The sequence below is a fragment of the Phasianus colchicus genome, chromosome 2 (genome assembly GCF_987193195.1).
Source record: "Phasianus colchicus chromosome 2, bPhaCol1.hap1.1, whole genome shotgun sequence".
In the NCBI taxonomy this organism is placed as follows: domain Eukaryota; kingdom Metazoa; phylum Chordata; class Aves; order Galliformes; family Phasianidae; genus Phasianus; species Phasianus colchicus.
Window position 1 is genome coordinate 4937551 of NC_143437.1, and position 23668 is coordinate 4961218.

Here is a 23668-nt window from a genome sequence, read left to right on the forward strand (position 1 = left end):
CATTTTCTAAATGGTGTTTTTTTCCCCATTAATTAATTTTAACTAGATCCATATCTAGTTAAATTCTGAAATTAGTCATGTAGCATGTATATAATCATATAAAATATACAAAAGAGATCTTTCAAATACACAAAAGAGATGTATATAGAACTTCTTCAATTTGTATTATATTAAAACCTTTTTTTAATCAGTGACTGTGTCTATAGACTTCTTCAGAATTAATGACATTAAGACCAATTAGTCTCAGCTCTCAACTCTCTACAGAAGTGTTTTTCTTATTTTTAAACACAACTGTAATTGTGGCTAACTTCTGTACATAACTTCACTACTTCTGTTACCTTTAAGACATTGCATGCTATGGAAATGTTGTTTGGTGATGTGTTTTTTCCAACAGTAGAAGACAATTTGGGGGGCAGAAGGAAAGGGCTTTTGTTGCTCTCGTTACTTTAAAACTTGCCACTAGAATTAAATGACCTTTCTGAGAATTTTAGGGGGATAGGAATTAGAGCAGATACAGCAACTTCAACAGATGTTGTCTGCAAAGAAAAGTCCGAGTCAGAAACAAAGATCAGTTATTTGATTTTCTGTTTTTTCCTTGCCTGAAACTGTTCAGTTTTGTTTTTGACAGATTTTACTAACATTGACAAGGCAGGATCTATGGATTTCTTAGTCTCCTTCTTTGCCACCTTGTTCTCCTGCTCTTTGCTTGCCTCATGAAGATCTTGCTGCTTTTGCTCTCTCCGGCGAGCTTTCTCTTCCAAGATCCTTTCTACTGCTTTCGTCTTCTTGAAATTTGGATCAGAAGGATCCACATTAAATAAGGGGGAAGTAAACATGGCTTGGAACCTCGTATCAGCAACATTTACCTGAAGGCGGAAAAATAATATTTATTTTGGGTAACCTTTACCCATGATAGCAAAGCTTTTAAATACAATAAAATATGAGCTGCTTAAGGAGTAACAGCTCAAGAGATTGTTCACCATTCCTGCAACTGCTCAAATCATAAGTATTTGTAAGTGTGGAGTAGAGGATCAAAAGATAATATTAGTAGAACAGATGAGTGAATGCATGTACAAGTGCTGCATATGTCTCTATCAGCAAACAAAGGAAAGGTTACTTGTTAACAGCTGACCAGAGTGAAAGATGCAGTGGCTAATCATCAGAACAAAGATAGCAATGAGTTTTACAAGGCCATATCTGTCTTAGCTTACAAGGCCTTGCATACTGCTTTATCTTACACTAATTAATCTAACTGAAAAAGAGCCTGTATCTTCCTAAAAGAGAAGACACAAGTTCTTCTACTTCAACTTAGAGCAAGAAAGAAGGATATGGGACTGTGAAGTTTTTTTCCCCAAATAGTTGATACTAACAACTAATATCCAAGCTTATCTAGTCAAATCTCAAAATCAAAAGTACATCATTACCTGGAAGTCATCTTCTAGTAATTCCTTCTTTTTCATTAAGAGTTTCTTTTTCTTCTTGCTCAAGTTCTGCTGTTCCACAATCTGTTTATAATTAAAATGCTTTCTGCCATCATCCTCATCATCCATCATAAGTAGAGCCATTTCAGCCTGTCACAAAATAACAGAGTTCAAGTACATAACAAAATAGTTTTCTATGAAAAATATAGCAAACATGTTGATCACATCTGTATAACTGTACATAAACGAGTTGAAATAGTGTTGTCAGTGCAGTATTATTGCAAATAATATAATATATAATATATAATGACATTAATGTTTTGAGGTGCAATATTAAATGTAACAGTTAATTTTCTGGGAAAGAATGAAAGAATGTTAGAAGTCTACAGGACAAACATGCTTTAAAGCTAGAGAGACTAACCACCCAGCCTGGTTTCCATGCCCTTACACTTCAGTATAACTTGACCCTGTTGAGCTATGTTCAACTATAATCTTCCAGAAAGAGATCCTGGTATAATCTTAAGATGTCAAGTCAGTGACCAACTACCATTCTCCTTGGTGGTTCTGTTCCAAAAGCTCTCACCATTAAAGTTATATGGTGTTAGGAGATGGGGTAATTCCATTCACACATACATTCTATATTTGCAGAATTCAGGCACTGCACTATGTGTAAATCTGTGCACTTTAAACCACTTTACCTTCTGTTTTTCAACTTCAGCTTCATCTTCTGAGTTACTTTCCACCAACTCCGCCTTATTCTTTAAACCTATGGGCAAAAACAGGGCATTCACACACTTACTCAAGTTTATGCATGAGAGCATAATTGATCTATCAATAGCACCTCAAATTTAATCTCATTTTCTTACTTCATTGTAAGATTTGAAAAACTGAGTATAAAAGTCTACTTGATATTTCCACTATTCAAGAAGACAGCAATGTTGAGAAGAAATCATCAAATAAGAACAGTTAAAACAGAAGGCCAAATCTGCCAGCTGAGCAAGATTAACAAAAAAGCCCCACATAAATTGGTTTTGAAATTTATGTGTAAACTTAAAGCTATGCTGTGTATTAGCTATGCAAGTACTAGGAATACAATGCAAAAAAGACTCTTTACAGAACCATGGGGATGAAAATATGATTGACTGTTCAGACTGAAGGTTCTTGTGATAAAGCACTCTGATAAAGCCCAAGAACTGAACTGTTGATTTAGTAGTTCCAGAAAGTGTGCAAGAAAATCAGATTCAGATATTATATTGTTACGTGGCATCTTTGAAATCATTCTTATCTTTGCAGAACTGACAACATGATAGAAAAGTAAACAAGGAGATGCCAAGTGATAGCAGTTACTCTAGAATCAGCTAAGTAAATCTCTCAGCCTTTCTGCTTGTACCTCAAAGAAGTCCCCTCCAATTATCTTCCCTCATCTTTCATTGCAAGTATAATCACGAAAGAGTTTGTCCTCAAGTCTTCAAAAACCTGTGTTCTTGCAGATGGGGGTGAATCAGAAGCCAGTTTCAAAGTAAGGTTTTTTCCAGAGAGGAAAACTGATTTCTTATTATGACCTTGCACAGCTAGAGGTTGTAATTACTCTCAGCACTAAAAACTTTGCATCATAGTGAAAACAGTTTGGTTTCAGAATTCACAAATGCATCATTCATCTTTTTAACATACTCCTGACATAGTCCCTGTCCTCAAACGCATTCTGGAAGTCCATCCCTTCCTCCTTTTGCAAACACACCACGTAGAATATCCTGAATTGGAAGATACCACGTTAATAAGCAATTACACTAGGCAGCTATACACCTTAAAGCAGTTTAAATTAAAAGAAAGAAAAATTGCCTTATGTGAGCCTTTACTGAGACTTCACAGAAAAAAACACGCTAGGACTGAAAGTGGACAAGTCAAATTAGAGATCTGCAATGCTTTTTAAAACAGTAGGTATTAACATAAAACAAAAGTGACAAGTACTTTTTCCTCCCCCTGACAATATCTAACCAAAATAAATGAAACACAACATCTAGGCTCATACACAGCACTTTACATCTTTGTCCATGGTACTATGTGCACAGCAATTATGTGTACTGTTACATTAGCAAGCACTGTCATGAATTTTGGATGTGCTAATTTGCATATGCCTATATCCTGCATGGATACTCTTTGGGCATACCAGGCACAAAGAAGCTGCTTCACTTTGCACCTCCTCCTGAGCTGAAGCATTGCTCACTGTGAGAATCATTGCCTGCTTTACAAACAGATTTCAGGAACAAAGACAAGCCTGACAAATATACACTCAAGTAGACTTCACAGAACTTCAGGTTCTCCTTTCATAGCACTTAACAGAATACAAGAACTGAGAGCCAGTGTCCAACACTTCCTTACAATCCTGCTTCCCCTAAAATGCCTCGACTTGTCAAAAGTGAATCTACATTTACATGTTACAGTCAATAAGTCCCTCCATGACACAAAGAACTTCTTACAGAAGGCAGGAAATGTGCTGCCTCAGAGACTTTGCACTCAATGTTGAAACAGCAAATACTAGTATGAGAGTACCTACATATTCTTGCTAATGAAAAACAAGAAGGTGCTTGAGGAAGTGGCATCTTTCTTTTCTTTTGTTTTCGAGTTATTTACTTTCTCCTAACATAAACTTCTAACTTTGAGGACACAAGACTGTTGTGGTTGGTGTCAAATTAAAGGATGCTTACTCTTGACTTGTGGCATATGAAAATCTGTTGCTAACACTCTTAATATGCTGTTGTAGGAATCACTCCTAGGTTTTGGCTTCCAAAAGCATGAAAAGCCAGGAATCTGCACATCTTCATTATCCTGACCTTCAAATTCTAACCCCCAAAGTCATACTCAGAAGAAATTTATCATCAGTGACAGCTAACTAAAACTCCACCAAAAAAAAAAAAAGATATCCCAAAAATCTGAATTGGAAAATTCACTCTGAACATGCCACCTCTGCGTTACCTAGCCTTTCTTTGTTTCATTATGTAAAGAAAAGGCACGTTTATTCCAGAAGTTACCTGCCTTAACTCACCTGTTTTTCCAAGTTCCTCAGCAAAATATGGATCATTGAGATCGACATCAGAGGGAATTTCATCTTCACTCATGTCTCTCTCAGCAGTAGCCTGTAACAAAACACAAACATTATTTCAACCATTGTATCAACTACTAAAAATTCGCTGCAATTAAATGTTTCTTCTGCCAGAAACTAGGAATGCAAAAACCAAAATACTGCATGTTGAATCATCATCAAAGAACTGACTAAAAATTGCTAGTAGACAAATTCACAATTTAAAGCCCACAGCACAAAGTGAAAGCTTTCCTTTTACCTGAAGAAGAGCATTTTGCACAGACCAAGGAACTCCATCAGCTGCAGCTACGGACTGTGCTGTAGTAGGCCAACCATACCACCAAATACATGCACAGGATGTAGTTCTAGCTACATAATCACTACCTGATTGCTTTTATTTACTACAAAGACAACCATTAGAACCTTATTACATCTAGTAGTAGAACAAACATTTCATTTATCTGCCTATTCCTGCACATCTCTGCCGCTGCAGTTACCACACAATTACCTCCCATGTGTGAAAAGAAAGCAACAGCAATTTTCACATTGCTAAAAGGCTCTTCATACACAAACATATTTACCAAATTTGCTTTTGCAATTTCAAAGTTGAATAGTTCTTCAAGGCTATCCATTCTTTGCTGTTTCAGGTGTGGGAAACAAGCATCTGTTTTATTCTAGGCTGAAAAGATCCAAAATTACAACTATTATGTATTCTAACTACTTTCCACCAAAAACATACTGTGACAATAAGACCCTTTCTAATGCATTGAAAAGTAACGTTAGAAATCAGACAGATAAATGAAATTGTATCAGTATTATGCTGAACATCCCTTAACTCTGCAGACTTCATGAGGCACTCTAATCTTTCCAAACGAGTGACCACTGCACATTCAAACCTTAAAACAGTACTGTACGTTACAGAACTTTTTTTCCTTTAGTTTATCCAAAACGAGAGCTGTGACTTAAGAAGAACAAACAAACAGCAGCTCCCCCAGCATCTGACCACAGCAGACATTACCTTCCTCTTTTTTTTAAGATTTCTTTTTTCTTTCTTCTTCTCCAGATATTTTTGCCATGGAGTTAGGTTATCTTTTCCTTCCAACCTATTTTTGACCATTTCTTCAGCAGTTTCTTTCAGGCCTAGAAAGAAAAATAGCAAATTAAAAAAATGAGATGAATCCAAATGTTTTCTTTTTTTCCTTAATTTTTCTTTAAAAAGTCCATGAAAACAATATAAGTATTGGTTAGAGCAGCAGCATCTTTATAAATAAGATCATCTTCATAAATAAGACCATGTTTTATCTTTTCCAGAGGACTACAACCCTAGTAGCTCCTAAATATTTTGTGTCACCATTCAATGTACAACTAAGTTCCTGAACATACATTATGAACTGAACCCTATGGCCAGATTACCAAACATAATTGGATCCTGCTCTGGAAACAAAACGGAGCTTCCTATAATGTGCATCATTCAATGGTGCATAGAAATGTCACCTTAAAAAAAGAATCTGTTAGCTGTTATCATTTTATAGCTATAATATTTATACCCAGAGTAAACAATGGCTTTCAGTAAAAAAAAAGTCAGGAAAAAACCCAGGTGCAAACAGAATCATTATTTAGTGTTTTTCAATAGTACGTATCTTGATCTCCAGAGTCAATAACAGTGGAGCCCTGTGCTTCCCAGAAACTAACTTCTATTACTTTGGATTATTTTTCAGTAATTTTGGGGAAAAAAATGACTGGTCACTTCCTGAGAATCAGAGTGTATTCAAGTGGCCAAAAGACTTTTGATTGCAGAATTGGAAAGGAATTGTTTACTGCAGGTAGAATTATTAACTGGTCATAGAAAATGTTAATTTATCCCCTTATCTACATTATTTTTATTTTTAAATAAATTAATCACTATTCCCACTTAATCTTTACAAACTATGGTCTGAAAAGAGGGTAGAAAGGTAATATATGTTAAATCACACTTGAAGTAAATGATCAGAAGTGGTAATACTGTACCAAACTTAACTATATTGCTTTGCACACTGCAGGAATGGAGAGGGAGGATGGGTGGGAGAGAATTTATGCTTCTCTAAACAGTTATTTTGGAAATTTCCAAAAATTTAATAATTATGAGAGTTGCAAGCTGTAAAGAGCTAGAAAGATGCTTCTCCAATCTCAGGAAATCTAACTGAGCAAGTGCATCTTACATGTAGCACCTTACCCTGGTAGTCTACCTCTCTTGAAAGCAAATGTCAAAGTTTTCTTTAATCCTGGCTAAACATTTTCAAGTCCAATAAAAAAAACTGTATGAAAACCTGCCTGAATATCATTAAGAATGGCAACTGTGGCCTTCCTCTTCTTCACCTTCTAAAGGGAACTTTGAGAGCTGGATATGGATGCATAGTGACTGTTTCTCAAATGAGATATGATTAAGAAAGCAGATGGGTGGTTAAATATATAACATTGATTTTGTGCCTGAAAGAAACAGACCAAAGAAAGTTGGAACTGCACCTAATTTGTTTTTGCTGGCACCGTGCTTTATTTAAAGCTATTATGATTCAAGAATAACAGAATGATTTGCACAGTATGTGTTCTATAGCCATGAATAAATATTGGTGCCCAAACTCAAATTTTTAAATGAATTCAAGTCTACCTATCAGTTGAAAACGTTCTTCAGTTCAACTGTTGTAACTCTCTCTATATTAAATGTATTGGCAGCAAAGTGATTTTGCAGTAAATCAATCAGAACCAGACAAAGTTTGATAATAAAAATATTTCAACAGACAGAACTTTCTTAGAACTAATTTAAGGAGTCTTAAGAGATGAACATAGAAACTACTTTTGAATTCCCAGAATACTCCAAGTGGAACATAATTTATTTGGAATTTAAATAAGTACATTTGATCAATGAGAAACAAGATAATAACTAATGTACTTCTGTCCCCTAGGAAAGCCTAACCTCAGCTGTGTGTATTGCCAGAACTATAAACTACTGCTCAGCATGCAGTGACTACATTCCACCCTCAAAAATCCTCCCCTTCAGTAGCACTGGACCTTCTCTACAAATGTCTGAAATCAATGAAGACTAAATTTTGCCAGGAGGTTGACATAAACAGGAGTTTCAAAGTAGGCTGACAGATGCAAGAGCTAGGAGAGGCAAAGCACACGAGCACCAGTACCACAAACTAAATCCAGGTTTCCAAAATCTGAATGCTCTTGTCTAATATTAAATAATGCTTGACCCACATAAACACAACATATTCCTAGCATAAATGTTTCCATTGTGGTTTCCAGCTTCTGTATGATGTGCTGCAACTGAATATCTTTGCAAAATCTTATAATTTTCTTTTCTTTCTTCTTCTCCAGATATTTTTGCCATGGAGTTAGGTTATCCTTTCCTTCCAACCTATTTTTGACCATTTCTTCAGCAGTTTCTTTCAGGCCTAGAACTGCTGCCTCCAATGCTCAGTGACACTAAGAATTAAAAGGTATTAACAAAGCAACTCCAGGAATGGAAATACTGACACGCTGTGGGCATTTGAAGTAAGACAAGTTGATGGGCTTTGCTAGTAAGCACATGTCCTATAACACATATTAAGTGCCTTCTCTAAAATTTGGGAGAATAGTCGCCAGAAGTTATTCAAATTATACAACTAAAGGTCATAACTATTTTAATGCAATGCATGTTTTCAAATAAAACTCTTATGAAGAACTAGGTAGGACATAAATTCATTCAGTTTGATTGATTTCACCAAATTAGTACACACAGAGAACAAGAATTTAAAAAAGGAGCATTTGTATAAAGCAAAAGTTGCCCAAGTTGATTCAAAATTAATAGTACAACTGAGATTCACATTTCCAAATGGAAATTATGCATCAGTGGAGGAGGGGCTGCACTGTACCATGGCTCTGGTCTCACTGGTTACAATAGCAGATCAGGTTGTGTCCTTGTATCAGCCTGCAGTCCTACACCTCCCAAAGCAATGCAACACCTGCTGCCTCCAAAATGGACAAGTCACACCTTCCCAGTCTTCAGACTGCAATGAATTCCTTTGAGCAGGCACCAAATGCTTCTATTTGCCTGACTGTCAAACTGAGAGTATAATAGCCAGTTTCTTCTTTTCTAGAGCAGTTCTGCTATTAGAGCAAGTGAAATTAACTTGCAAATGAATCTAACAAGTTCCAGGGCTCGTACGTGCTGTCAAAAGAAAACATTAAAGCTTACCTGGAACCCATTTAATCTCCATTTCTATATCCTTTTCTTCCTGCTTTTTCTCTTTTTCTTGGATACTTTGCAAAAGTTCTCTGTACTTGGCAATTTGCTCTTCATCATCTTTTTGGCTTTTCCTGGGTTTGTCATCTTCCGTTTCATGAGCTACACCTTCCCCTAAAAAGACAAAGTAAAGGTATGAAAGACAGCCTCAAAGTGGTCAGTTGAATTTCACATTTAGGAAATACACCTAAGGCAATAAATAAAGTAATCCCAGGCATTTTCCTGTATCATTCCCAGAAAAAGTAACCAGGTTTAGAATCCCTGTACTTAGATGAAAAAAAAAATCTGAGAAAAGATGTTGGTATGTCCAATCATCACTACCAAAACAAAACAAAAATACAGTTACAATATGACCTGCAACAAGCTTTTAAAAAGCACTGGCACAGCTGCCCAGGGAGGTGGTGGAGTCACTGTCCTTGGAGGTATTCTTGAACTGTGGGGTTGTGGCACTGAGGGACATGGTCAGTGGGCATGGAGGGGTTGGATGGTGACTGGACTGGATGATCTTCTCCAACCTGAATGATTCTATGATACTGGATAATGCAGGGAATGCTAATTTGTATTTTTTACTGGTTTTGCGAATTTTGCTGGGAGGAATTTAAGCAGTGACATGTATTGCTATACTCCTTCTTTTCACTCCACAAGCAAATAAAGAACATTTGACAGCAGCTGCAAGAAAAGGAAAATGAGCCACCTTCTGGTGGACATTAAGACAATAATGATTTTTGCCAACAGATTTTTCAGACTTTCTGAACAGTAAAAAAAAAACACAAGAAAATGTTCTGATGTTTTTCACTCAGAATGAACTGGATTGCCACCACAATCTCTAGAAAAAATCAGTCAAATGTACAATGAAAAGCATCTTTTTTTGTAGCAGAATCAACAGATCAGTAATAAAGAAAGTGAGCTACAGTTTAGATGAACTCTGATCTTGCTACTTGAAATCACTCCAATTATAATCATTATACTTGGCTTAATTAAAATTTAATTATACCAGGTAAAGAGACTTTGCATGACAAATGGAAAACAAAACAACAGGAATCTCTTTCAAAGCTAGGGTAAAAAAAAAAAAATTAAGTCAATCTGTCTCCCTAATGTACTTCCAAAATCAGATAATATACTTTCTCAGTTCCACAGCAGAATTGTTTACTTTGTCTTCAAAAAGAATTTGGCCACTTTGAGGTTATACCAGTGACATTATTTATTTCAAGAACCAGAAATAGGCCTATATAATTCATCTCAACTGTGGCTTCAGAGATGTTTTAGAAAGTTCAATATGTGTTTTCTTGCTACATATGCAAAACACTGGAGAAGTTTGTTTCTGAAATCTGTATTTAACGCAAAAAAAAAAAAAAGAGAGAGAGAGAAAGAGGGAAAAAGTAAATCTGAGAAACTCCACAGCTTCCACGTCGCCAGGCCTAACTGAAATTTTTTCTTTCATTATCTGTCAGCATTATATCATCACTCCATTTATTTCCTAATTGAAAAGAGTGAACCACAGCTACCATCAAGCTCACCACTGACGTCCATCCACCTCAAACTCACACACACAAAGGAGTAAGTACATGCCACTTCCAGAGATGTTCAGCTCCGGGGGAAAGGTAGGCTATTTTCATAAGAGAACCCGACCACAGCTTTTCAATAATAAGTATAATATTGTCACTGTAAAAGGAAACATTCAAAGTATTTTCTAATTACATGGAATTTATACATTTGACTCACATTTAAAATGCTGTAGCTAATGACTTTGTGCTCAACATTTATTAATGAAGGTACCTTGCTGCTGTTCTTCCTCTTCTTCACTAGATGAAGCCAAGTAAGCTTGAAAATCCATGTCCAGAAGTTCCTCTTTATTAAAAGTTCTGCTAAGTGACATTACTCGTTCGTGATCTGTTTCATCCCATGTGATATCTACCTTAAAAATAGGATAGCTATTTGTAGAAGCCAATCTATTAAAATTAAACATTCTAAAGCAGACTTTTAAAAGAAAACTGCTTCTTAAATGGTATAGATAACATAAACACATTGCTAGTATTCTCCACAACGATTACCTAAAATAGTCAATTATTAAAATCAACTGAATTACAATTTTGATTTCTACTTCAAAAAAGCATTTCAAGGAGTTTTAACTACATGAAAGAATGAAGAAGTTTCCTATTGCATTTCAGGGTTCCGTAACATCCTGTCACACAACACTAAATCTCTGTAAGCCAAATTTCCTTTATGGCAGCAGATACTGGAATGGAAGCAGTAGTCACCAACTTTCCTCCTCCAGCACTAGAGGATCCTGGAATCGTACATGGATTGCAACAGGGACAAGAAAAGTGTTTGCACAACTGTACCCTCAGCTAGAAGATGAAACTAATCTGACAAACCATCCCACAGAAACAACTTGGTTTTCATCTAATCTCTTCTCCAGTATAGTTCATTTCATGGCCAGATGAACTTTTCAGCTGTCACATAAGACTGAGTAAAGTGGATCACTACAAGGAGGGGAAGCAGTTGTTTAAGCTTGACACTACCACTAAAAACACTCTCGTTGAACTGTACCCAAGTAGCCATTTTCAGCAAATTACATGATTTAATTGTAGATAACAAAGTAAGTCCACGTGCAACTTGAAACAGGCATAAAATTAAGTAAAAAATGTAGTCTTCAGTTTTTAACAAAGAAGCTCATTTATGGGGTCACAACTTGGGACTCTATAACATGCTTGAATCTTGTAGTATGTTTGATGTCTCCATTTTGAAGTGGTGAACAAAACAGGAAGGTTTTCCCCACTACTTCTATCATTTATAAGCTGACAATAAAACTAAACAAATTAGAAAAACATTATGAAAACATTGTAAAGATACCTTTGATGTTCCCATTGCAGCAGATGTGAAGTACTTTGGCTTATATCCAGATACATTCACTTCCGAAGCTGTGTCTTTTGGCTTATCATCAAATGTAACGTTATCTGGAATAAATCTTAAAGGTAGATAATATGTTATTCATATCAACACAAAATAATCTGGGGCCAGGAGGTGTGATTAGACAAATGCAATGTGGTTAAACACAGAACCATACGTGTCTACCACATTTAGGGACATCACCCCCTGCAGTCACCAGGAAATGATGAGGCTGACACGCTGGCTCAAGTATGGTGGTTTGAGCACTCTCCTTCTGAAAACACTGCCCAGTGGCTACACCAGAAGCTGCAACATGTTGGACAGAAGACGATGTGGCCAGCAGCCAAAGCACAGAGGCTGCACATAACAATGTCAGATATCATCCAGGCATGTCATGATTGCGACGCTTGCTCAAGGATGAGACCAAAACCCTTGCCAGAGATGACTGCCCACATTGCCAGAGGACATAACCCTCATCAAACGTGGCAAGTTGATTATATAGGCCCTCCCCTGTGATCTGAGGGGGCCAGGTATGCATTAACTTGTGTCTACGTGACAAGTGGATTGATGCAGGTCTATCTGGTACCAAAAGCAAACCAGGCCTACACCACCAAGGCCTTAACCAAGTTGGAGGTGGGTTATGGGACTCCACAGGTCATCAAGAATGACCAAGGTACACACTTCATGGGCACGATGGTACAGCGCTGGGCAGAAGAGAACAGAATCACACAGAATCACAGAAAGGCCAGGGTTGGAAGGGACCTCAAGGATCATGAATCTCCAACCCCCCTGCCACATGCAGGGCCACCAACCTCCTCATTTAATGCTAGACCAGGCTGCCCAGGGCCTCATCCAATCTGGCCTTGAACACCTCCAGGGACGGGGCATCCACAACCTCTCTGGGCAGCTGTTCCAGTACCTCACCACTCTCTGTAAAGAATTTCCCCCTGACATCCAAGAGAACAACACTGAACGGTGATTTCATCTGCCGTATAATCCAATGGGAACAGGCCTCACTGAATGTTATAATAGCATCCTTAAGGCAGCTCTGAAGATAGACTCTCCATCCCTGCAAGGGTGGATGAAGAGAGACTGCATGAAACCCTGCAGAAGCTGAACAAAAGACCTACGGATGGCAGACCCAGTGCCTCAAGATGCTTCAGATAACTTGGGCTTCCCCTCTAAGAATCTAAATTGTGGACACTGACAATTGTTGCCCACTGACAAGACCCCAAACTGTTAATGAAAATAATCTTCTGCTCCCTGCCCCTGACAATTTAGGATTCTGTACCCACAGAATAGAATTGCCCTGGAAGGTGCAAGTAGGACTGAAGAGGTGTGGCCCACTTGCACCCTGGGGGAGACTATTGGAGGTGGGAGGCTCAGTAGTCTCTCCAGTAATCAGTACATGGTCTACTGACATTGTGGTCAACACTCTGGTCATCATTGCTAAGGGAACCCTCATCATGTCCCTATGGCAGATCAGAATCCCCCTTTGGTGCCTGATATAGTAATGCAGTCACAGATATCTGGCCAAAGGGTGTGGAACAGACAGTTGAGATATGCCCCAGAGCAAGCCGAAGTGTTGACTCAAGACAGGAATATGGCCTGTATCTTGCCTTAGAGGGCAGACCTTCCCCTCTTGGTACCTGTGAAACATCCGTACTGCTCTGTGAGTCTTTAAGAGTTCCTAGGATCACCAGAAGGAGTGAAATGTCACTGTGAGATGGAGCATGACACCTGGCCATGGTCTATGTGGGATTGATGGAACATAAGATGGACCTGCACCCTAACAACTGCATGACTCCAGTAAGACCATCAAGCACTGACCCATGAGAGAACATGAACTCCAACCACAAACTGATCATCAATCATCTTATACTGTGTCAACCTGCATCGCAACAGGCAATTGTATGAGTGTCATGGCGCATTAGACCTCTGTATCAGGGAAGGCTCACTCTCCAGCTGGCTCAATCAGTGGTTCAGGCCATGAAGGGGTGGAGTGTATAGGAACTGCTGAGTCAAGGCCTGAACCACTGATTGAGCACCTGGAGAAAAGACACAGTCAGCCCTGAGAGCACAGATGAAGGTAATTCATCTGTAATAACACAAGGGTGGAGCTAGGCTCTACCCCTCTTAGACCTCATTTAAAGGCTGACTGCCACCAAGGAAGGTTCTCTTACTGAAGATCCCTCCTTTCTGGAGTTTTTCTGCAAGCCTAGATCTTTGGAGACAGGTAAGAATTATTTATTTTAAACAATTTTCTCATTGTGATGGCTGTAGTGCCATTACATAAGCATGAAAAATTACATGCTCTTTTGGCCTGAAACTTATCTTTCATAGTTTCCAAGAGTGCCCATAGCACAGCCTCCAGTAGACAAAGCTTCTTCAAAGACTAATATGATTTAGTTACTTCTCTTCTGCTTAGACTAGCAGGCTCTTTCATAACAAAAGAGAATACTAGCATGAAAGCACAACTGTAACTTAAAATTATTAATCTTCCAACACAACTTATGAAATATTAGAGCCTCCAGCTCATAGGGAGTAACATGGTGATCTATTGCAGCTTCAGAAAAAAGCAGCTATATTTGTGCTCTGTGCTATCAATCCAGAAAAATAGACAAGAAATGAAAAAGAAAAGCTACTTCTAAATATGGGAGTTGCAAGTTGATGTTTTCTTGATATGTATCTTAAAACATTGCTTAATTTTTACCAATAAGGTTGAATACTCAACTGGAATTATTGTAATTTCTCTATGTACAGATACACTCAAAATTTCCATTTCTACATAAAAATACTTAAGGAACAAATAAGAAAAAAAAATCAACAACAAAAAAATGGAACTACCACTACCTCCCATACCTTAACAGCTCATTGCATGCTGAATTTATTTTAAAAATAGTAACAACCTCAACTATGGTGAAAGAATAAATATCGTCCAATCCATATTATTCTAAATCGATTTTTAAATTTGTGCCCTTTCCCCCTCTGGGTATATAGGAGAGCCACCATTAGATTTACCTGAGGTCAATAAAAGAGCAGCTACTTTCAAATTCCAGTCCATCGCATTCCTCGTAAATTTTATTGGCTGTTTCAGGAGAGTCACATTCTACAACTGCATAGAAGTACTTCAGTCGCTTAAACTGATACTCCCTCAATTTTTCCTTATAAAGCCTGCAAAAGCAGAAAACAACAGAATTAAGTGAGCTGATTTAAACAAGTTTTCATCTGCAAAATATTTTAATTCAACTCCTTAAATATATGCAGCACTGAAACACTCTCCCTATCCTTTAATAAGATTAGATATTAAACAACATGGCATTCTACCAATACCTATTCAGTTTTACTCAAAAGAATAATTCACACAGTTCTAATTAAAGGAGGTTGTGTTTCACTCAGTGCATTTTCCACCCAAAGAGCTAATGTTCTAAGATTGAAATTATTAAATTTCCCAACTTTTTAAATTACTAGCATTGTTCTAATCACTTCAATATGTTATATAGTTGCAACTCTATCTGACTCTGCCTCCTACCAGCATTGTGAGGTTAGAGTCCCTGTACTGGGCATACAGCAGAGCACCTCTGCATGCCTCTATGCAAGCCACAGAAAGCAGAAGTCGATATTTCCTATCAAAGTGTTTGAGCCTATTTAGCTGAGCTGGCACCTGCACCCTTGACTCCTGGCAAGGCTGGTGAAAAGCATTTTCGTATACAAGTATGGTTACTCCATGCTTGGAGAAGCCTGGACAATGTCAGGCCTGGGCTGCAGCTGGTAGCATTCAAGAGATCTCAACCTGGGATTTCTTGGGCTAGGTTAAGGTCCATCTTGGTTGTGCTGATAAAAATGTTAATAGCAAGCAACAAAGGGGATTTTCTTGTGCAAGTGGCAATTTGTAGAGAAAAATTACATACTGAACTCTCCACACATTCAATTTATTACTGCAATGAGCTGTGCAATAAAAATTTTCAGGTCTCCTATCAGTAACATTTTTTTTTGCAAGTTTTATAATAATGCATTTATGGTATGCATCCCTATTGAACTAGGGTTAGGCCTGATATATCCTTTGAAAAAGCTACAAAATGAAAATGTCTACAGGAGACTCGAGTGAATTAAGTTCTGTAACAAGTAGCTGATCAGGGAATTAGATTCATTGGAAGATTAAGTTAGTACTCGTCTTTCTCTGTGGTATTCTCTGGAAGATCAAACAGTTCCTTAGGCCCTTGCTGTTCTTCCTCTTTCAATCTTTCTTTTCCAAACTCTGAAGGATAAATCTAGAAATAAAAACAATACAAACATGAGTTTTAACTGTGGCAGCAAATTGTATACCAATTAAGAATAAGATTTCACCAAGCCTTTAATAGCTCACTGATTTTAGAGAAAGATAAAGGGCTCAATTCCACAAGTTTTAATGCCTTAACCTTAAAGGAAAGACAATGAAGTGAACAGACCATTAAAAAGGAGAATATTTTGAGACAGATGAAAATGAATAGGAGCAGTAACTTCATCTTACTGTGGCCCTCTTCAGAAAGGGCTACTAGACTGACTCAGAGTTTCTGCTGCAGGGAAATGCTAAAACTAGAAAAACATTACTTTGATCAGAAGGTAACCAGTTGACAAATAATTCAAAATTGTTGAAAAACAAACAATAGTGGGCAATGACAAAGAGTTGGAGTGCATTTCGAAATCTCCAGGTTTAAGGCTGAGTTATCTACTAGACAGACTACTGAAAAGCAATCTAGCTAAGGCAATGCAGTCTCCCTCTACTAGGTTTTGAAAACTTCACTATTAATCTCAGTGAAACAGCACTTGGAGCCAACATCATAAACAGAATATGTTAATAGCTTCAGAATCCAAGCCCATTGCTAGAAAGCAGTTATGCTTTATATTTTAGGCTACAAAGATGGTAAAGAATTTAGAGGGGAAGACACATGAGGAGCAGCTGGAGTCCCTTGGTTTGTTCAGTGCAGAGGAGCTGAGGGAGGCCCGATGGCAGCTGCAGCTCTCCCAGGGAGCGGAGGGCAGCGCTGAGCTCTGCTGTCTGTGCAGCAGGGCTGAGGGAACGGCATGGAGCTGTCAGGGGAGGGCAGGTGGGGGTGAGGGAAAGGCTGTGCCCCAGAGGGTAGTGGGCATGGCACAGGCTGCCCAGGGCAGAGGGCATGGCCCTGATGCAACACATGCCAATTCTCATTTATCATATTTTGGTTCTTCCGGATAATTATATTACTTTGTTTTTATTTTGTTGGCTTTCCCCCAACTTTACAGTAAAAAGCCACTATTTTTCTTTTAGAAATCAGGTCTTACCTTTACAGAAAATATAGTTCCTCCTTTGGGTACGAAAGAATTAAATAAAGCCAGCAAATCCTTAGCTTTAAGTCTATCCCAGTCCATGTTACAAACTGCCAATCTGCTTGTAATCTGAATGGGGAGAAAAAGAAGTTTAATTCCAGACCACTATGGAGAATATACAATTCTCTAACAACTGTTCTGTGAAAATATTGAAGTCAGCAATAAGCTCTAATTAAAAAATATAAAAAGCATTTTCCTCAAGACTTGGTATCTATTTAATTACTAAAGGCTCGAAGCACCAACCAACGCAGCAGATAGAAAGATCCAAGTGGTAAAGTAACAACAGGTATGCCAGACTGCACTAATAACAGAATTAAGACTAGATATATAACACCAGCACTTCAGATTTTGTTAACATGTGGTTAGTCACAACAGCAGTAACTATCACAGTATTGTACAGCACTACAGTACTGTGATTTTTGCATGCACTAAACATGAACAATTTTAAAGTCCTGCTTCATTGTCAAATAATTTCTTAATTTTTAAGCTTGAATTAGAGAAATCATATTTAAAAAGTGAAAAACAAATCAGTAGCCAACAACAGCAGTACTATTTAAATGCCAGAATTCCTCTAAAAGCACAGTTCCATTTGCTTTTTTTTTTTTTTTTTACAGATAGAGCTTATCTATCTGTAGATAACCCTCTGCTTAGAGACAGAGGGAGACATCAGAGAACACTTAAAGCCTCACATTCATGGCCAACTTCATCATCACTTGCATTTTGTGATCAAAAATGTCCAAAAACTGTTCAGAAAAATACCTTCAAGTTGTTACATAGGCAAAAGTCTACAATGAACTTATGACTGTACATCTTTGAGTTATTCACATAACTTGTCACGTGCAGAAGCAATTTTACCTCATCTCCACGAGGGGCATCTTTATCTAGTTCACCCCATGAATGCTCAATCTCTGGCTCCTTTGGAAATAGATCATCTAGGTCGTCATCATCCTCTGAGCTTGTTTCAATGTTCCCTATACCTCTAGCCAGATCAGGCTCTATATCACTTTCTTCATCATCTTCTGAATCACCACCTTCTTCATCTGTTTCCTCACTGTCTTCTGACTCCTCGTCCTTGCCTGTTTCCCCATTGTCTTCCAACTCTTCCTCTTCTGATTGTGTATACTCAGAACTTTCCCTTGCAGAAATTTCTTCCTCTAATTGGCTTTCACCAATGTCACTCTCAGCACCGCTGTCTCTGCAGGCAGTCACTAAAACACAAACGTTAGGTATCTGACTTTGTTGTAAGCTCAAATGACCTCTTACAGAGAGGAAAAAATATCTTAAGCTTTTTTCATACTGATTAAAAGAATCTCTGGAGGGTAGAACAATGCAGGAACAAATTACATCAGGGGAATTCAAACATTATTATTAAGTGTTCTATTTCTCATTTATTGCTTTTTGGTCCCGTACTTGTAATACTGGTTTAAAACTGACAATGATATCATTTTATTCTATTTATATGTATAGAACCAAGAGATAAAAACAGAATTGAATAATGTAGGCTATATGCACACAAAAATAATAAGAAGAAATTATTCATCAAGTTGCCTGCTCTCTAATTCCTTCTTATACTAAGGACTTAGCACTGCCATTCTTACACTTTCAATAACCAAAAATTTACACTTAAAGTGACCATGGCATCAGATCTTATACTTAATATTCACTTTGACAGCCATACCAACTGATACACAATGAAGGCAGATAGTGATAGGACAAGGGGGAATGGTTTTAAACTAAGATGGGGGGGGTTTAGGTTAGATATGAGGAGGAAGTTTTTCACACAGAGGGTGGTGAGATATTGGAGCAGGTTGCCCAAGGAGGCTGTGGATGCCCCATCCCTGGAGGCATTCAAGGCCAGGCTGGATGTGGCTCTGGGCAGCCTGCTCTGCTGGTTGGTGACCCTGCACATAGCAGGGGGGTTGAAACTAGATGAGCATTGTGGACCTTTTCAACCCAGGCCATTCTATTGTTCTATGATATTTTATGTTTCTTATTACGTTAACAAACAGTTTTGGCTCCACCAATGGGAAGGACATGACTGTCTCCAACTTTATTGAAGAACACGTACTGATTCTATGAGCAGCTCACTGTCATCAGTAATAACCCAGGTTGTTACTGCTGCTATGATTGATTTAGTGAAAAAAGGGTTTTTCATGGATAAAATAGGAACAATACCAAAATAAGTACAGCCAAATTCTGTTATTTTAAAAACTAACCTGATTCTTGTATTTTTCCTTGTATGGAACAGTCCCTCTTTGCAGCTTGAACTGTATTAGCAACTCTTGGCTTTGAAGTCTTCTGCTTGTTTTGAACTGAAACCGACCTTCCTTTTGATTCACCTCCTTCCTCATTTTCCATATCACTTAAAAGGTCCTCATTTCCCTGGGAGTCACCCATTTCTGTTCTGGTTTTCTTGGAGTCCTCTTTCAATTTAAATCTAGATGCAACTTTCTGCCCTTCATTCTGAGGGTCATCTAGTTTTGTCACCACCTTGCGTGTTTGGTCCACCCCTTGTTTTTTCATTTTACTGTCTTCCTGAGGAATTGGTTTTACAGAATCCCCTCCTTCCTTAGGCTTAGCTTTTTTCTTCTTTTTTTTCTTTTCTGCACGTACTTCGCTATCATCTTCTGAAAGTTCAGAGTCAGATTCTGACAAGGCATAGAATTTCCTGAGGTTCTCAACGGAGGTATAGTTAACGGGTCGACCTCTTTTATCCACTGTGCACTTCAGCTTGAACCTCTTGTCGTGAAACATTGCTCGAAAGCGTTTGTCAATCTTGACTTTCCGGTCTTTTTCTGGCATCTCCCAAAACCTGGGATCCCGAGCAACGCGGCTGAACCGCCCATCGCTCAGTATTTCCTTCTGGGATGCCATTGTTGATGTCACTGAAGTCTGGAATGAAAAAAACATGCGCACACACACAGAGAAAAAAAAACACAACACATTAACAAAAAATAGAAGCAAGATTTCTAGCATCTACATTAGTTTATTCTCCTCAAATGCACGTGCAGGAATCACTAAGGTTGGAAAAGACCTCCAAGATCACCAAGTCCAACCCCATCCCACCACCCACGTCCCGCAGTGCCACATCCCCACGGCTCTGGGACACCTCCAGGTGACCCCACCACTTCCCTCCCGGAGGAGGGACGGTCACCTCCTGCTCCTGCTGGCTGCTCTCCCGCTGACACAAGCCGAGGTGCCGTTGGCCTCCTTGGCCACCTGGGCACACTGCTGGCTCACGTTCAGCCGGTCCCTGAAACGAGCCCTTACGGAACCCAAAAGGTTCCATCCCAAGCCAGACCTCAGGCTGGCACTCCCCACGCTTCACACCGTAAAACACTATTTAGGAGCTAACACAACAAAGCTCTTCCCCTCCGACTGATCTGAGGGAAACACAGCCCGCCTACCCCCTCGACGCCGGCCGCGGAGGCGCGCACCCCGCACTCAGCCGTGCCGATCGCCTCACCTGAGACACGCCGCTCCGCCAGGCACGGGCCCACCACGCCGCTGGCCAGCAGCGCTACGGCGGCCGCGGCGGGACACACCATTCACACCAATCGCACGGCGCGGCGGCGGAACTGCGGCGGCTGTTCCGCCGTGCGCATGCGCAGGGCGTAAGATAAGTCGCGGCCGCGAGCATGGCGGCTGTAGTAGGAGCGGTGGCGCGAACTTTGGCCTGAGGGATGAGGTCAGTGGGCGTGGCGGGAGTGAGCTTGGTGAGCTTGGTGAGCTTTTCCAACCGGGACGATTCTATGGCCGAGCCTCCACGTGGTCGCCAATTTTACCTCAGGTATTTTAGCATACTGTTGTTTAAATCAAAATGGCCACATGAATAGCTCGTGTTACACACGGTTATTTTTTTGCAGTGTTACTGCAGTGCTGTCCTGTCACCTCTTTATACAAACAGGAGTATCCTGTTATGGGATAATAAAGCTAGAAATCGTAATACCCCAGTATTTATTTGAATTTTTAAGAAATAACCCCTTGGAGGTACACCATTTTCTCTGGAAATTAATTATTCTGTAGCGTGGAATAGTTTTACCACCACAATAAAATTACACAACCTGTTATGATGCCCCCAGAAGAGCAAGAAACTGTGGGTCTTGGTGAATTTCCATCTGGGATGCTCGTTTTCTGCTTTGGTACCACTGTCTTTAGCTAACGGAAACTGTTCTCATCTGCTTAAATTTCTTGCTGCTCAATTAAAGGATTTATTTTTTTAGCGTGGGTAGAGGTAATGTGATTAATGCTCAATGAAACATCCGTTTAAAGGGCTTTTGTTTCAAATCAGTAAGCGAGGTGCATTAGTTGTGGCATTTTCTGCCTTGTTAGCTTGATTATGTAAAATGGTTCTTTCTAAACCAGCAGTTATTGGCAGTTCTTTATATAAAAAAGAAACTGAATTGGTTGACATTCTCAGTAGGATCTGGGCAAGGAAAGCAGCCCATCAGCCTTGGCATTTTAGTTGCTATATAGCTGTTCTTCCTAGATTTAAAAAAAAAAAAAATGGAACAGACATAATAAGAATGGCACTGCTCTGCCATGAGCATAGAAGTGCAAAAATCACTGTTGGAAATCAAGGCCTGTGCATCTCTTAAGGAGTACATGAGGCACTCATGTTGCCTTCCTCTGAGAAAGTAAAAGTATCCAAATGGTCTTAAACTGTACCTTTTTGGAAGAAAATTATTTGAGGTTATTGTTTTAGAAGTTCCCTGTTGCAAATACTTTTATCTGAGATTGCTTTTAATTTCATTAAAAAAAAAAAAAAAAAAAAAAAGCAACCTAGGAATTTCTTAGCTACATAGTGTTAATAACAAAAGAAAGAGTATATTTTTTCTTCTGTGCTGTAGATTCATCAAATTGAGATGGAGTATTTATTGGTGCAGCATTTGGGGGAGGCAGCCTGTATGAGCTTTACTGCCCTTTGCATCTGGCAGAGCTGGGAAAAGGGATTTTCTCTTTGTAGATCACCTCTGTTCACTGCCATATTTGGGACATCTGTCAGGAGCTGGCTTTAGCACCCTGACTGTGGTAATTAACAATAAAAAAGTGGTCTGAAACACCAGAGCTGCATAATAAACGCTATTTACAGGTACATTAGCAAAGCATAATAAGTAATTCCTTTCTTTTGCATGAAGTGTGCTTTGCTAAGTAAGTTTCTGAAGTAGTCTGATCTGCCTCTGTTCTTGGCTGTGCTGAGATCAATGAAACCAAGTGAAGTGTATCTTTGGCTGGTGGCCCAGTTGAGTTTGCATGGTCTTCATCGAGAAGTGTCAGGGAATGTTAGATTTGCTTGAAAGAACTTGAGACACTCCTGCTGCTGCTTCTAAAGCTAAGAAGAGAATAATGGCATTTCAATTAAAATTTGATTGTGTTTGAGCCACTAAACAAAGTTCTTCAGAAATGTTGAGGCAGTATATTTTTCTGAGTAATAGTGTGTTCAATTAGAACTGAAGTGGCAGGTTCAGAAAGTTCATTTAATGCTATGGTTTTAACTTGATCTGCTCTAAAATTAAGCGTTTGAATTCTTTCAGGATAGCGATGAAGTTCAGGTAAACTATCCAGGATTGTCTGACGTTATGGAAGACTTTCAAGGCAAGTATACACTGCAGTGTCAGCAATACAGAAGTGGAATAGTTAATGCTTGCTTCTTAACTTCAATTAAAGCTTATGGTAGTAGTGAAAGCATTACTTTTTTTTCCTGAAATCTCGTGAGTCAGGAGAGTAACTCCATGAACAGTTCTGTATTGGGAAGCAGAAGTCAGAGATTTCTTCTTTGTGGTCTGCTGTGAATTTTCTGCTTCTGTTTTACTCCTGAAGTAAGATTTAAGGAGAAAGTAAGCTGAGGAGTTAACCTGAATCAACTCTAAAAACTTACTTGCTCTGACCTCTATGAGGAGAAAAAAAAAAAAAGAAAGAAAGAATTAAATACTGTTTTAGTACAGGTATTTTTAACCCTAATTACGATGACAGAATTTGAACTATGTTGATGTACCAGTATGAGATATTTTTACTGTCCCAAATCTTTCACCAGGAGTCATTATGAGGAGTATGCCATGCCATGCTTAATTTTACTGTTTGGGGAATTTATTATTTCTTAATACTGTTGTTCTGTGTACCTTTTCTTTTTCTCCCTTCCTTCCATGGCAGAAATGTATTGAAAGAGTGATGGCTCAGTACCTGTCCCACTTCAGATCTTCTACCTGACTGGCTGGAAATATCATGAATCACAGGTAATGTGAAGCTCAACTATTTACTCTTTGAAGATGTGTTTTAAATTACTTAGGCTTTAAACAAATTTTATGAGATACTTTAATTTAAAAAATGATCCTTATATTTTTTTCCTCTTTTCTTCTTAGGTGGGACCTGCAGAGATGTTCTGCAACAGTTTCATTTGGAGATCTGGCAAAAACAGAGGAACTTAGTAGAAGAGGAGCAAAATAGTTCTTCATCAGTAATAAAAGTTATTTTGAAGCTCCTATCAAGCTTGTGTGATTAGTCTCTACTTCTACTTATTTTGTTACATTTTGAAATTATAATCTGCACGCAGCAAGGAATTTGCATGCCTGTGTTATATCAACTGTGTAAAATGGTACTCATTTCTTTTTCTAGAGAAGCATTTGGGCATTATTCTAAGTAGTACATGCTCTCCTAATTTGATTAAATTAC

At 38.6% G+C, this 23668-nt stretch overlaps 2 protein-coding genes across 3 annotated transcripts; one reads left to right on the forward strand and one right to left on the reverse strand.

Moving 5' to 3' along the window:
• Window positions 1-20579, reverse strand: ESF1 (ESF1 nucleolar pre-rRNA processing protein). Of its 2 annotated transcripts, XM_031603321.2 has the most exons (14): window positions 20466-20579; window positions 19216-19891; window positions 17855-18207; window positions 16955-17068; window positions 15824-15924; window positions 14675-14827; window positions 11618-11732; window positions 10541-10679; window positions 8717-8878; window positions 5519-5640; window positions 4465-4555; window positions 2120-2187; window positions 1425-1571; window positions 1-866 (listed from the first exon to the last, which is right to left on the reverse strand). In XM_031603321.2, the coding sequence occupies exons 2-14, from the start codon at window positions 19871-19873 to the stop codon at window positions 573-575; spliced, it is 2517 nt and encodes an 838-aa protein (XP_031459181.2). In that variant the 5' UTR covers window positions 19874-19891; window positions 20466-20579; the 3' UTR covers window positions 1-572. The 2 variants fall into 2 exon arrangements, with proteins under 2 accessions (XP_031459181.2, XP_089990761.1); XM_090134635.1 differs by lacking the exons at window positions 1-866; window positions 1425-1571; window positions 2120-2187; window positions 4465-4555; window positions 5519-5640 and adding an exon at window positions 7598-7934.
• On the forward strand, window positions 20562-23424 carry LOC149918828 (arginine-hydroxylase NDUFAF5, mitochondrial-like). Its single transcript, XM_090136747.1, has 5 exons — window positions 20562-20789; window positions 20974-20989; window positions 22534-22551; window positions 23164-23232; window positions 23359-23424. The coding sequence occupies exons 1-5, from the start codon at window positions 20683-20685 to the stop codon at window positions 23422-23424; spliced, it is 276 nt and encodes a 91-aa protein (XP_089992873.1). The 5' UTR covers window positions 20562-20682.
• Window positions 23425-23668: the final 244 nt, after the last annotated feature.